General features: G+C 40.1%; 1 protein-coding gene across 21 annotated transcripts in view; it reads left to right on the top strand.

Moving 5' to 3' along the window:
• Sgms1 (sphingomyelin synthase 1) overlaps nt 1–13,625 on the top strand; it is a 323,387-nt gene that overhangs the window by 273,189 nt on the left and 36,573 nt on the right. For 19 of the 21 annotated variants that reach the window (XM_029565807.1, XM_029565796.1, XM_029565809.1 and 16 more), the window contains one exon: nt 10,943–11,780. In XM_029565807.1, coding sequence (XP_029421667.1) covers nt 11,140–11,780 — 641 coding nt within the window. In that variant the 5' untranslated portion in view covers nt 10,943–11,139. Of the gene's footprint in view, nt 1–1,339; nt 1,437–10,942; nt 11,781–13,625 lie in introns of all 21 variants that reach the window. The other 2 variants (XM_029565801.1, XM_029565808.1) reach the window with 1 other exon arrangement.

Consider the following 13,625-nt stretch of genomic DNA (forward strand, 5'->3'; position numbering starts at 1 on the left):
GGGAAGCAGGGAGAGGTGAGGGCGGGACCAGGTCCCGAGGAAGCAGTGCTCCTGGGGCCCGAGGAAGGCACCAAGCTGGCCTGGTCAAAAATGATCAGGAAGCAGCACCAGTTCCCCAGGTGTCTGGGGACCCAAGACCAGGAATGGCGCAGGGCCCAAACCAGGAGCAGAGAACAGCGGCGGAGATGGAAGGGCGAATGAGGCCGGGGGAGTCAATGCGCGGAGGGCTCCCTTGTTTTGTTTTTAAAGAACTGATGTTATTTGCTGTCTGGAGAAAACATGAACAAAACACTTATGTGAGTGTGGCGGTAAAGGTAAATCATATCTTCACTTGATTTCCTTGAAACTCTGGATCCTGCTTTACCCTCGGCAAGGGAAGAGGGAAACGCTGAGCACAATTGGGGGCCTGGACAGTGCTTTCTGTGGCCAAGAATGCCCCCCAGCATGTATACCGAAGGGCTGTCCATTCAGAACTTACACCTTTAACGTTCTCTGGTCTGAAATAGATTGAACTTTCTTAGCTATCAAAGTAAGTATTAGAAATTTATTTTGGGAAAGACACTTGAACTTGATTTCTCCTATCTGGGCCTGTGAGTTGTTGCTAATTTTGAAACCTGATGTTAGTCCCCAGGGTCATGTTCTTTAAATGAGCTTTCCTTTTTTACTTCAGTGAGTCAAGTTTATAAGTGTAGCTTGGTAGAGCTTTTCTCTATGAAACAAGAAACTTGGTTAACCAACTAATGGATATTTGTATTCTTTACTAGACTAGAAAAATTTGCCAGTATAAGTAGACTGTAAAGTTTTTTCAGTTTTAACAAATAGTTCTCTTTCAGCCTGCTATCAGTCTGTTCAGCAGTAGGCAGTCCTCAATTTAAAGTGTGAAAATATATTTTAAGGTAGTTGCTTTTATTATTTGTGCTAAGTGTGGTGATTGAGTGGCCCACCAGTTTCCCAAGGTTCATAGATTATTAACAGCCATACTTCTGAATTAAAATATTCATACATTTGACTAAGAAGTTCTAATTAATTCTAGGTAGCAGAAGCATTCTTGGAGAAAAGTATTTTGTCAGCCAGAATATTAAACCTTTTAGGACATTTTGATAGTATATGAGACAAGGGAGAAATGTATTTGAAATCTGAGCACCCTAGAAAGCCCAGAGGAAATGCTTACTGTGTGTAAGATGTATGCTAATTGCTGGTGCCACTATTCTCATTGTTTATACAGTATTTAAAAAGTACCACTGCCTAGTACAAGGTTATAATAGAACATGCACACAGCATTCTGTTTTTAGGTATCAAGACAGCATTTTCAGGTATCAAAACAACATTCTGTTTTTAGGTATGTCCCGTCTGGTCAGGATAAGCAGCTTCAATGAGGAAAGTCAAGGACAGGGACTGAAAACTGTGAGGAGTGACATGGAAGAAAAGAAAGTCAGGTCGGTGAAGAGTGGGAACGAACATTTGTCAGCATTTCTTTTCTCTCTAAAATAATTAATATCCAACAATAGTAAAATAGTATTTTATATTCTCAGGTACTCTTCTGAGACTCCTTGATATACTCTTTTGGTTTGGTAAATGGTGTCCTTCTGTTCAAAGAACTTTTCTTGAAAGATTTCTTTGATTATTTTTCAGTTTAAAAGATTTTTTTTTTAATCTTTAATTTTTTTCCTTTTGTGGACTTGAAAAAGTCATTGTCAAAATGTCCTTGGGCCTCTTAGCAACAGACTCTGTTTCAAAGGCCAAAAATGTCAAAAGTATTTGGGAACTCTTATCTAATCCCTAAAAGATTTTAGGGTTACCTCTTCAGAGGAGGGAATGTTAGAGTAGCAAAAAGCCCCATTGAAAAAAAAAAAAAAAGAATACACGAAGTTATTCAGGAAAAAGTGATGGGGAGATATGGGAGGAGTTGGAGGGGAGGGAGTGGGTGTAGATTTGATCAGAACACCTTATGTGCATACATGAAGTTCTTAATTTTTTTAAGTTAAAAAATTTTATTATTAATTTTATTATTTTTTATTTTATGTGTATGAGTGTATTGCCTGCATGCATGTAAGTGCACCATGTCATGCAGTATCCATGGAGATCAGAAGAAGGCCTCAGATCCCCTGGAACTGGAGCTACAGATGGTTGTTAGCCACTATGTGGGTGCTGGGAACTAAACCCAGGTACTCTGCAAGAGCAACCAGTGCTCTTAACCACTGAGCCATCTCTTTAGCCCTGTGGATTTTTTTATTTTAGCAGTGTTGTGTGAGAGACTTTTCCTGAGGAGACACAACAATGTCTACTCACCCCAAAAAGAGAACCCATGATAGATAAAAGCAGCTACTGCACTGCATCAAAGTCCACTTGCTGAACCAGAGAGTTTTTATTGGCATTTCTAACAGGAATATGGGTGAGGGTTACTTACAGGAACAGGGATGACATAAAACCAGCGATGTCTTGGAAAAGCCCGATATTGCTGCATCTCAGAGTTCTCTACACTTCTTTCAAAGCTGTTCAGAGCCCCCTTCCAGCAGCTGTTTACTGCTTCTTACAAGTTTCAGTGTTCCCAGACATGTAAAATTTGTTTACTTCCTGAGTCTCATAAGCTTCCTTCTCCCTCCTGAGGAATATTTCAGTTCAGAGGAAACTGCCATTTAAGCTCCAGCTCTCACCAGAAGTTTCCTCATGCAGCAGATGATGATTAACATGGTCAACATACAGAGAATAAAAGACTGCAGAGTGTTTATCCCTGAATAGGACACCTATGTCAAACCTCTGCCACCCAAGGTTCAGCGACCATTGTAGAAGAGGGAGCAGAAAGATTGTAAGAGACAGAGATGGTGGATGATCACAAGGAAAGAATTTTCCAGACAGCCCGACAGTTACTCATATGAACACACAGTAATGGTGACAGCATGCACAAGTCCCATGCACACAAAACTCCAACATAGACTTGGGGAAGTAGGTAAGAAGCCCCATCTTAGCTGAGAACTATTGGTAACTGGTAGCTGTTGGAAGAGGGAGAGTCAGTTTTCTTTAAGGGTGTGACACTGTGAACCAGGTTTCAGTGGATAGACCCATACCAAGGGGCATTTGGAGACACAAATTTGACTTGATAGGGCTTTATGTGTATATATGTATGTATATATAATAGAATATATGAAATTGGGCAGAGGTAGTAAAGGGGGTACAGATATGGGGGGGTCTAAATATGATCAAAATATAATGTATGAAACTTGAAAAAATGCATTAAAACGTGTCTTTTCAAAAATAGGCAGTTTGTTGCACTGTGGGAATTGAACTTAGGGCCTCATCATGTACTGAGCAAGTAGAGTTTTTTTCACAGCTTTGGTTTACTTTTGTGGTAGAGTCAGAGCTACACATAGCCTTTATATCCTAGCTAACCAAGCAGCACATTGCAAGGATTTAACTCTCATGTTTAAAAAGAATATGAATAATGGAAAGACATGGAGTGTGGTAGGATAGGAATAGAGTGACCACTCTGCAGGGTGAAGTTAGTACGGACATGTCAGCTCCTGTGTGAACCGGTAGAATAGGAAACATGAGCTATGTTCTGACATTGTCCAGTGCTGTTACAGTGAGTCCAAGTCCAAGAATGGCAGATGAGCCAGGAAAACAGTACGGTAGCCCTGCTGGCTCCAGGCAGGGGCAGCTCATTAGTTGAATGGGAATAGATAATATCTTGAGTATTTGATAACTGAGTTGTATGAATGAAATCCTAAGGGAAAATGTAATAAATAGTTGTTAGAAGAGCTATGCAAAATTTCCCTGTGGTACAGACCACATAAGAGTTTTCAAATCATCTTTTCCATTTTTATAGCAGCCTGAGTGGACAGACAATTGAAAAAATCCAGGTGGTAGAGCAGCTATGTTTTTCTTGGTTTGTTTTTTTCTCTCTGGGACAAATGGGGACTGTCTGAGCCCGGAATTTCTTCGTGCCCTTCAGTTTGAGCTTCAGTTGTGTCTTTACCTGTGGTCAGGCTCACCTCTCATGACCATTTGTTTTAAATATGGAAGATTGGAGTTCTATGCAGAGAGGGCCAAAGAAACCAACAAGCTCATTTCATATTTCTAAGAAAGAGTAGGAAGCATATGTTTCCAGTTTTACAGTGTAGCCTACATATTTTAAATAATGAACAACATTTTCCAGTATTTGAGGAAAATTATCAATCACAGATCCAAGAAATTCTGCACAGATATTCACACAGATTTGTTGGATTCCAGACTTCCTGCTACCCAAGTGCTGTGGTCCTGGGTCCTTAGACTTTCTGCTCACCTTCCTCAATGCAACTATCTGATGTACATCAAAAGTCTTCTCTTGAACTAATAATGCTAACTGCCAGTCGTGTGTTGGAAAGAACCCTGGCCTGCAGCACTTGGCAGTTGCTGTGATGTGAATGCACCATGATCTATCTCAAGCTATTGAGTAATATCCCTCAAGAGAGGTTGGAGAGCTATACAGAACTGGGCTCTCTCAAGCTGATGCAGCGGCCTGAGCTTACCATGGCTTTGTCTACTTGAAATGCTCCTGTTAATTCTATAAAGTCAGTGATTTTTGTCATCTGCTCTAGAAACCTACTTGAATCCCTTCTGGGTGGTTGAGAACAGGCTTCAGTCAGCACTGACCACCATGGCCTCTAGGTTTGCATTCTGTTCTGCTGACCCCTCTGGCCTACAAGGGCAGCTCTAATCCATTCTCATTGTACAGAGTACTCAACAGCTTATGTTTACCGAACGAATAAACGTACTAATTTAATTTAACAGAAAAAAAAATTCTTATTCTTGAAACAATGTAAGATTACAAAGGAGAAAAATGTTAATAAAATATTAATTAAAAATAAAAAATACTTTGTAGAGCAATATTTTTTGCCCTTCCAGACTCAAGTAACACATACTTATCAGAGAAATTTTTTAAATGCTAAAAGGAAAAAAAAAACAGAAAATTATTTCATAATTCTATTATCCAGAGATATTAGAAAATTTATAAACAACTTCTAGACTTTTATCCTATGGCATTTGTAGTATATGTGTATTTACAAAATTGATGTTCTCTTTTGTAACTGGTATTCATTTGATAAAACTATAAATATTACTATAAAAATAGAAATATGGTGAAATCTTAGTGGAGGCTTAGTCTTCTGTAACATAATGATTATCAGTTTCTACTTTAGAACTTTTAATGTGTTTCTAACTTTTTGCTATAATAAGTGATTCTTTGGATTTTCTGATTACTAAATATTTTTTATAGGTACACCCTGCCATGAAATGTCTCAGTTGAGGTCCAGGCTGTGGGGAGTAGGACTCTCTGAAGTGGATGGGACAATGTAGGCTTCAAACCATCAGAGCACTGGATCCACAATCCATGGTGTACAATTGGCATATGACTGCTCTTTTGTCATTATACCCTGTTAATGTTGTCAACCAAAAGATATCTTCCCTTTGCACATTGAGGGCTACTACATTTCGGTGTAGTTCCAACTTTGGGGACGGGGAGGATAAGGGTATAAAAATGGAAACTATCAGGTAAATTATAGGGCAGCTACTAAGGAAGAATGCACTACAAATACTTAAAGTCTAAGCATAAGCATTATTAAATAAACAAGGACAAGAGGAGACCAAAAGATGTCATCAAATACAGCCTTCTGAGAGCCTAAAGCCTTAGCAGTCTAAGTAGACCAAAAGGCAGATACGCACATTTCAGCAAGCCCTTCTCAAATCTCCACAAAGTAGGTCAGCATACACTTAGCTGAAGGAGCCTCTTTTATAAGGGATGGTTTTATTTGCAAACCAAAGCTGGATTGTGGAATTGTGAGCACTGCATGTAATAGCAATTGAAAATAAAGGCCAGTTTAAAGGTTACAGCATCAAAAGTAATCTTCTAAAACTCCCCCAACTGTGGAAATAAATATGTAGGCCTTTCAACTGAACCTACATTATTATTCTAACCATTTTTGTCCTTCATATGTACTTTATAAATTCTCCATATCTAAATTAACTCTTCAAGTGCTAAATAAAATGTTCAGCCTACTAGGACTGGTATAGAGAAAAGCATTCAGCAGCTATCCAAATTGAGTAAAGGAAGAATGAACCATTTCATGAGTTTTTCAAAGGTCAGAAGTTCTAGTAGATTATCTTTACTTTATACAATGTCGGTTTGTTTCAGAGCAGAATATGAATTCTCAACTTGTATTATGTTTTGTAATATTCTAATTTCTAATTCTTGGGAGGGCTTGTTTTGATGTTACGGTGTTTTTGTTTGGTTGGTGGTTTTTTTTTTTTTGGAGGGGGGCGCTAGGGTCTCCCTGTAGCTCCAGGGGCCTGGAACTTGCTATGTAGACCAGGCTGGCCTAGATCTCACAGAGATCTGCCTGCCTCTGCCTCCCGAGTGCTGGAATTAAAGGCATACGCAAGACAGCGTCTTGCTATGTAGCCCAGGCTGGTTCTTAACTCACAATCATCCTGCCTCAGGCTCCTGAGTACTGGGATTACTGGCATAATATTTTAATTTTTGAAATCCTTGTGCTCAATTTGTAATTCCAGTGGTAAGTTTTTGATAGCACAATGCTGTTTTTTTTTTCTAGATTATGCCAGGTAAAAGATATAATAGATTATTTTGAAGGAGTATAAGCAAGTAGTTCTAAATGATTTATTTCATGATTTTAGTTGGTTGAATCATTTTTACATTTCCAAAATGATTGCTTTATTTTTCTTCCTTGAAGACCTGACTTTCATAATTAACTATAAATGGATTATATGGTGGTGTGGCATATTATCAAAAAGCTCTCATAACATTAAAGACTAAAATATCTATTTTTAGAATCAGCCAAATTGAATTTAAAACAATTATTTTTCACTTGGTTGAGACCAGATAGAAAGTTCTGCTAAGCTTAGACCCTGTAGTGAACATGTGTTCCTCTTTTTAATGCATAGACAGCCACCATTGATTGGTTGGGACTTTTTAGACTCTCCTTCCTCCATGTTCACATCTGTGAGGCCATTGAATATTTTCAACAGGAGTGCCCTGCAGAGCCTCTTCACTCCAGAAGCCCCTCTTCTCTATGCCTAAAATTTTAAACAAATCAAAACTGGACCAGACTTCTCTGAAAATTAAAGATGAATGACGTTCCCATGCCTCTTCTGTCTCACAAATTGTGAGATACTTCAGGAAGAAGTGTTGTAGTGTTTATTTCATTTTTGTTCTTTTGTTATTTCTTCCCCATTCTGTGTAATAAATCCTCTCACTTGGGTCATGTATGAGTTCAACATGGTTTTTCTGGGTGATGATAATTGTTGCCCAAGCCTGTGTGAACATACAGTATTCTAGGTGGAGCTGTGAAGACACTTCGCCTGTCTCCTTTCAGAAATACCACACTGTATCTATCCTGAGTGTGTAAGTCCAAGGAAAAACAACTTTCTGACTTCTGTGTCTATAGCTGGGCCCTGGGGTCCCTGAAGCAAGTGTACGAGCAATGGCTTTTGAAAAACAGGAGCCATCTAACAGGTCACGTCCACAGAAATGAGCTTTTCCCCTTTGCCTAGTTCCATATCAGCTACAGGTAAACAGCATGAATGCATTTGTTTTCAGGCTTCAAAGCTTGCTTAAAAATAAAAGTTTGTTTCCTCATGAAACTGGAAAGCTGTCTTTACACCTGTATTAGGATGATGGGACTTAGAAATGCCTTCTAGACGTGACAGCTTCCTTAAACATTTATGAAGCATTACTGTGGGTCCAGTTGGGCATTGGAAAAGAAGATAGGACATAAGGTAAAGAATAAGATGTGCGCTTTTATTTCTTTAACATAACCATCCTTACGATGGTAGTACTCTATGTGAAGGTAGGTGAGGTAGTTAAATTAGGCCTGTTTTCCAACTGAAACTGACTAGGAACCATTAAAGGACTTGAATAGGTCCCTCATGTTGACACTCATTTCTCCTATAGAACACTTACCTGAGTGCTCTCTCACATGAGCACACTAGATAGATTTTTGTGTGTGTGTGCCGCAGATGCTGGTGAGGAAGCAGTTTGAGGTGTGTGGAAAGGACTCTGAAGTGGTGTGCTCAGTAAATAAAGGTTGTGCAAAGAAACTTGCAGTGTATGAGAAAATTCTGGATAGTTAGCTAGGAGAAGATGGTGGATTCCAAATTAGGGGAAGTACAGGGTTTGTTTTCAGAAGGGAATGCTTTTGTGGTCCTTGGTAATGATGGTGGAAGCAGCTAGCATATCATCTTAACTCTGGGCAGTTCCTCCTGCTGTCAGAAACTACTTGATGAGATTGACTTTGCAAGATCTTCTTCCTCTGTTCCTCTTGATCTGTCTGATGTTTGAGGCACCTGCCATGCCAGATAGATGTCTGATCCTATATTAAACTGTCTCCTACAATTTGACTTGTTTCTATTTTTAAGTTTCTCATCTCTTTACACAGGAGATGATGTACCTGCTTGGCCCATCAGAGGACAGTACAGTACACCTTGGTGTGGCAGCTGTGGCTGGCACATGTCCTGTGCTGGGCAAGGGGGTAAATGAAGATAGCACAATGCTGTTTTCTCCAGGGAAAGCCAGTGTTCCCTTCCCTTGGGCCTGAACATGACACCACCAAGACTTTTTTCTTTAGCATTCTGTTGTAGATGTTGAACGTTTCCCTGACCATTACCCCTAAATCTGCTGAGGAGAGGTCTTTGGAGGGTCCCCTTTTTGCATTCCTTCCTTCTCACCGCTGTCTAGGCTGTGCTCACCACAATTGGAGTGCCTCTGTAGTGGCTGTGAGTGCTTTCTATTTCTCTCTGGAAAAGGCTTATATTTCCCTTTTCATTCAAGGCAGTTTAAAGCAGTTTTCAATATTAGTGATATTACTAGTAGGTTTATTTTCCATTAAAACTTGGATGGTACAAGGTCTGAAGGATATCTTTGAAGATTCTGACAGGTTATGACAGAGTAGTTTCTGAGCTCTCGGGCTGCCTGAGGCAGCTGCCCTTGGATGGCATTCAGGGATTCCATGGAGTCTCCCAGGTGCTTAGCCAGGAGCAGGTAGGTGTGACAGGGAAGGTGTACAGCACCAAGGACACTCGAGAGGGACTGGTATGTGTCTTCAAGTTATTATCCCATTGGTGGTATTAGGACTGGGAAATTGGGAGGATGTATATTACCTATCTTCAAGAATGAGACTGAGTTCAGTGGGAGACTTGGAGAGGAAAGGGGGTGGAGGGTAGGACAGCTTTAAGGAAGTTAGTTTTGAGAAATCCCTGTGAATGTTTTCTTTCCTGAAGAATTAGTTTCCTTAGTACCTAACATCCTAATATGGACATCCTGGAAAGATGACAGCATGCACCTGTGGAGTGCATTTGGCTACAGAACTACTTTTTTTAAAAGAGTGGAACAGTTTCCAGTTTAATAATCCACAAAAATATTCTTAGACAAACAATATCATTAATAATTTGCAGCTTTTAAACTTCTAGATCTACAAAAGTGCTTTTACAGTTAACACAACATTAATCATTAGAAAAGAGTTAATCCAGCTGGTAGAGTTTTTTGTGGTGAGATAAAGTGAACAGTGGCTGTCGATTATGATTGGTAGTTTGAAAAAGGACTAAAAAGACATGAGCTCCAACAAATGCCTCAAGATCACTGCCTACAGAGTTGGACTCTTTCACCCGCTTTCACATACTGTCTTCGTAGTCACTGAAAACAATCCTGTAAAGGAAATATTTGATTGCCATTGTCCCCATTTTAAAGGTGAACAACCTGAGGCTCACATTGTTATGGGTTAAACAGGGGAGTTGCTGGGAGTTAAACTCTGGTCTGTCTTCTGCCAAAGTCATGTTTCATAGCTAGGTTGTTTTTATTAGGTTAGGTCTTCTGTTTTCTTGTTTTATTTGATTTTAAATGGTTGTTATAAAAGTAGCATATGCTCATTAAAGAAATAGGTAGCAGAAAAGTAGAAATACTCCCAGAAGCATCCAGTATAAGGTTATGTGCCTTTCTACTTGGTTTCTTAATGCTGTATTCATTAGTCATAGTTATGGTTGTGTCTATTATATATGTATATATATTCATGAATAGTTTTATAAATTTTTTAATCTTCCCTTGAATATATGCCTTTAAAAGTTATTGTTACATTATTGGCTAACTACTTTAGTGACTAAATAGACTGAACTAAGTCTCAAACTGACCTTACATAAGCCCCTCTGTGTGCTCAACAATAGGCAAGCTGTTTGACTTGTACAGAACTCAGGTTCCTCTTTACAAATGAGAGGGGTCGATCCGATTCTTGATTTTCAAATTGTGGGGTTCCAGAGGAATATCTAGGCACTGGGAATAGAAAGATCAACAGAATAGGCGGGGTGTCAGTGTCCCGTTCCCCCATCCCCGGCCCCGTCCTTCCTCCCAAGTAGCTGCAGTGGCATTCTTATATATGAGGGCTCAAGCGAATCTGGAAGAGTGATTTGCTGGCGTTTTGACAAAAGAGTGTAAAACTTTTGGAGCAGATGACCTCGAGCTCAGAGTTTCTATGGTTTTCTTCTGTGATATCTAAGTTACTGCATATAATGTACATTTTTCAACATTCTTCACCAGACAGAATGATGGATTTCAATAGCTTCACCAGCCCTCTACATTTTACCAAGGAGTTGAGTTGAGTACAAACAGAATCACTGGTCAGTGCTGACTAGTGTTCATAGTATTGTTCAATTATTCTTATTAAATGCCTCACTGGAGAAACAGTAGAACATGCCTCCTCTGACCTGATACATTTTCAGACCCAATTTAATGAGCTTTCAGAGAAGACTGAAAGCCAGGGACTCAGCGCTCCCTGAAGCCAGTGCTGAGAACCATAGAGTTTACAAATAATTGTCTTTCCACATTCATTATGAAAGTTAAGGCTTTACATTTTTTAGAATTGATTTGGAAGTCCTGGTTTCTTGACCTTTTCTTTTGCTTCCACAGAAAGAAGAATCCCGTTCAAAAATGAGGTGAATTAATGCTCGGGAACAGCTACATGAGGTGTCTTAAAACTTCCTTGACTATCTTGCCAAATGAGTCTCTGCTCATGAGACCCAAGAAGATGAACCAGCCAAGGAGGGCTGGTGTCTTGCCCTGTAGGAACAGTGACTGCTGATGTCTGTGAGCGAGCTGGGGACTGCATGTTGTCTGCCAGTACCATGAAGGAAGTGGTTTATTGGTCACCCAAGAAGGTGGCAGACTGGCTGTTAGAGAATGCTATGCCAGAATACTGTGAACCTCTAGAACATTTCACAGGCCAGGACTTGATCAACTTAACCCAAGAGGATTTCAAAAAAACCCCACTGTGCCGAGTCTCGTCTGACAACGGGCAGCGGCTCTTAGACATGATAGAGACCCTGAAGATGGAGCACCACATGGAAGCACACAAGAATGGCCATGCCAACGGGCACCTCAGCGTTGGGGTTGACATTCCCACCCCCGACGGCAGCTTCAGCATCAAGATTAAACCCAATGGGATGCCAAATGGGTATAGGAAAGAGATGATAAAGATCCCCATGCCAGAACCAGAGCGCTCCCAGTACCCCATGGAGTGGGGCAAGACTCTTCTGGCCTTTCTTTATGCACTTTCCTGTTTCATTCTCACCACAGTGATGATCTCGGTCGTCCATGAACGAGTACCTCCTAAGGAGGTGCAGCCTCCACTACCGGACACGTTTTTTGACCATTTTAACCGGGTGCAGTGGGCCTTTTCTATTTGTGAAATTAACGGCATGATCCTTGTAGGACTCTGGCTAATGCAGTGGCTGCTCTTAAAATACAAGTAAGTAGAGTAAAGTGTCTTAAGATTCAATGATGATGGGGTTTGCATCCACATATCTAATTATTATTTGGAAATGAAGCTTACCAGACAGTCAAAATTAAAGTATTTTAATTCCATTTTCTTTGCTTTGTGAAACTACACATGCTGTAGAACTAACTAAAGCTCTGGCAATTTTAGGAGAATATTGTGTATTGCCTGTTTTATACAAGATTCCTATAGGATGATGACTAGGACTATGAGTGATGATGGTCTGTTTGCATTTAACAAGAAAAAAAACCCTCAGACATTTTCAGAATCCAGGCTGTTAAACAATAGAGAAGCTCCCTAGTCTTGGTTGGTATTAACTCAAGAAATGAATTGTCGGCATTTGACCTAAGCATTGTGAATGGTGGGATAGCTAATCCCCCACAGTCAGACCCAGAACCTCATCAATATGTATTCAAAGATGTTTGGCATGTAGAGTTCAGAACAGTGGCTTTGGTTGGGGGAGAATGGTATTTCATGGTGTGACTTAATTTAAGCAGATAGAACAGGATGGAACCTGTATGATTCCACCTTCTAGAATTGGTGGTCCTTAACACAGGCTATCTTATTTACATTTCTTGGCGTTGTAAGTAGACACCTCAATTTAACTTTAGTTAGCTCCAAAGTAGTTTTCCTATCCCAAGCTCTAAACACAACAGGGACCTCCTAAAGTACCCTTGATACTAGTATCTGATTTTCTTCTGAGTGGAACATCTTTGTGATGTCCCTGCATGGGGCTGGAATTATCTTTTCTCCCTGCCCACTGGACTTGAAAACATCAGTAGGAGGTGCCAGTCTACCCTAGCCACAACCCAAGCTTGCTGCCACTGCTACCACCATTGATGTCTGGGGCAACTTCACCAAATCCACAGGGTGAAAAGGGCCATGTTCTGGACTGGGGCTTTGGCCAGGACTAGGACTGTTTCCCTAAGTCCTGGAATTGCTTACTGCACCTGCTACTGGTGCTGGGAGCACTAGCTCTCTCTTTGCTAAAGAATTTGAATCTCTCTGGTGGACAGTGTTGCATGAGCCAAAGTATGTCTGGATAGAAAAAAAATCTTCATCAGAAAGCAACATGAAGAGAGATTGTGTTGAGTGTTTTTCCTGCTGTTTCATAAACGCCTTTTCACCTTATAAAATTATATATCTGCAAGCGGAAAGGGAATACACTTCCTGACTTTCTGCAAAGAAAGAACCATATTTATTTTATTTTATTTTATTTTTCTTTTCTTTTCTTTTATTTTTTGAGACAGGGTCTCCCTGTAGCTCAGCTGGCCTGGAACTTGACCAGGCTCTAGGCCGGCCTCGATCCCACAGAGGTCCACCTCCTGAGTGCTAGATGAGAGGTGTGTGTGTCACCATGCCCAGCTTGGGAAGAGCCATCTTAACTTTGATAAGGTCACCAGGGTAGCTGAGTGTTTCCTTGGGACTGGTTTGACAGTCTTGTGAGTTAAGTAGAAGTTGAAATAGAATTTTGGGGCTACATTCGCTTGGTGAAGACTTATTTTTGTTGCTTTTGTTTTGAGAATAGGCTTCAGATATGTGTGATGCTCAGGGTTCATCCAACACATTCTTCTGACTGCTAAACTTTAGTCACTTTTGACTTACAAACTTCTAACTTTTCAGCTTTTTTATTCAGTAAAAGCCTGTTGAAAAATAATTCCCACGCTTTTCCTTTACAAAGGGAAAGTCAACTCAAATAAGCTTCCTGTTCTCATTTTTTTTTTCTTGATGTTTTGTTTTTGTGAGTTTACTTTCTGGTTTTCATCAAAATTCTAATGTGCAGGCAAATAATTTCCTACTGTAGAGTGTAATTGAGGA

Source organism: Nannospalax galili, unplaced genomic scaffold, assembly GCF_000622305.1.
Source record: "Nannospalax galili isolate Female #2095 unplaced genomic scaffold, S.galili_v1.0 scaffold498, whole genome shotgun sequence".
In the NCBI taxonomy this organism is placed as follows: domain Eukaryota; kingdom Metazoa; phylum Chordata; class Mammalia; order Rodentia; family Spalacidae; genus Nannospalax; species Nannospalax galili.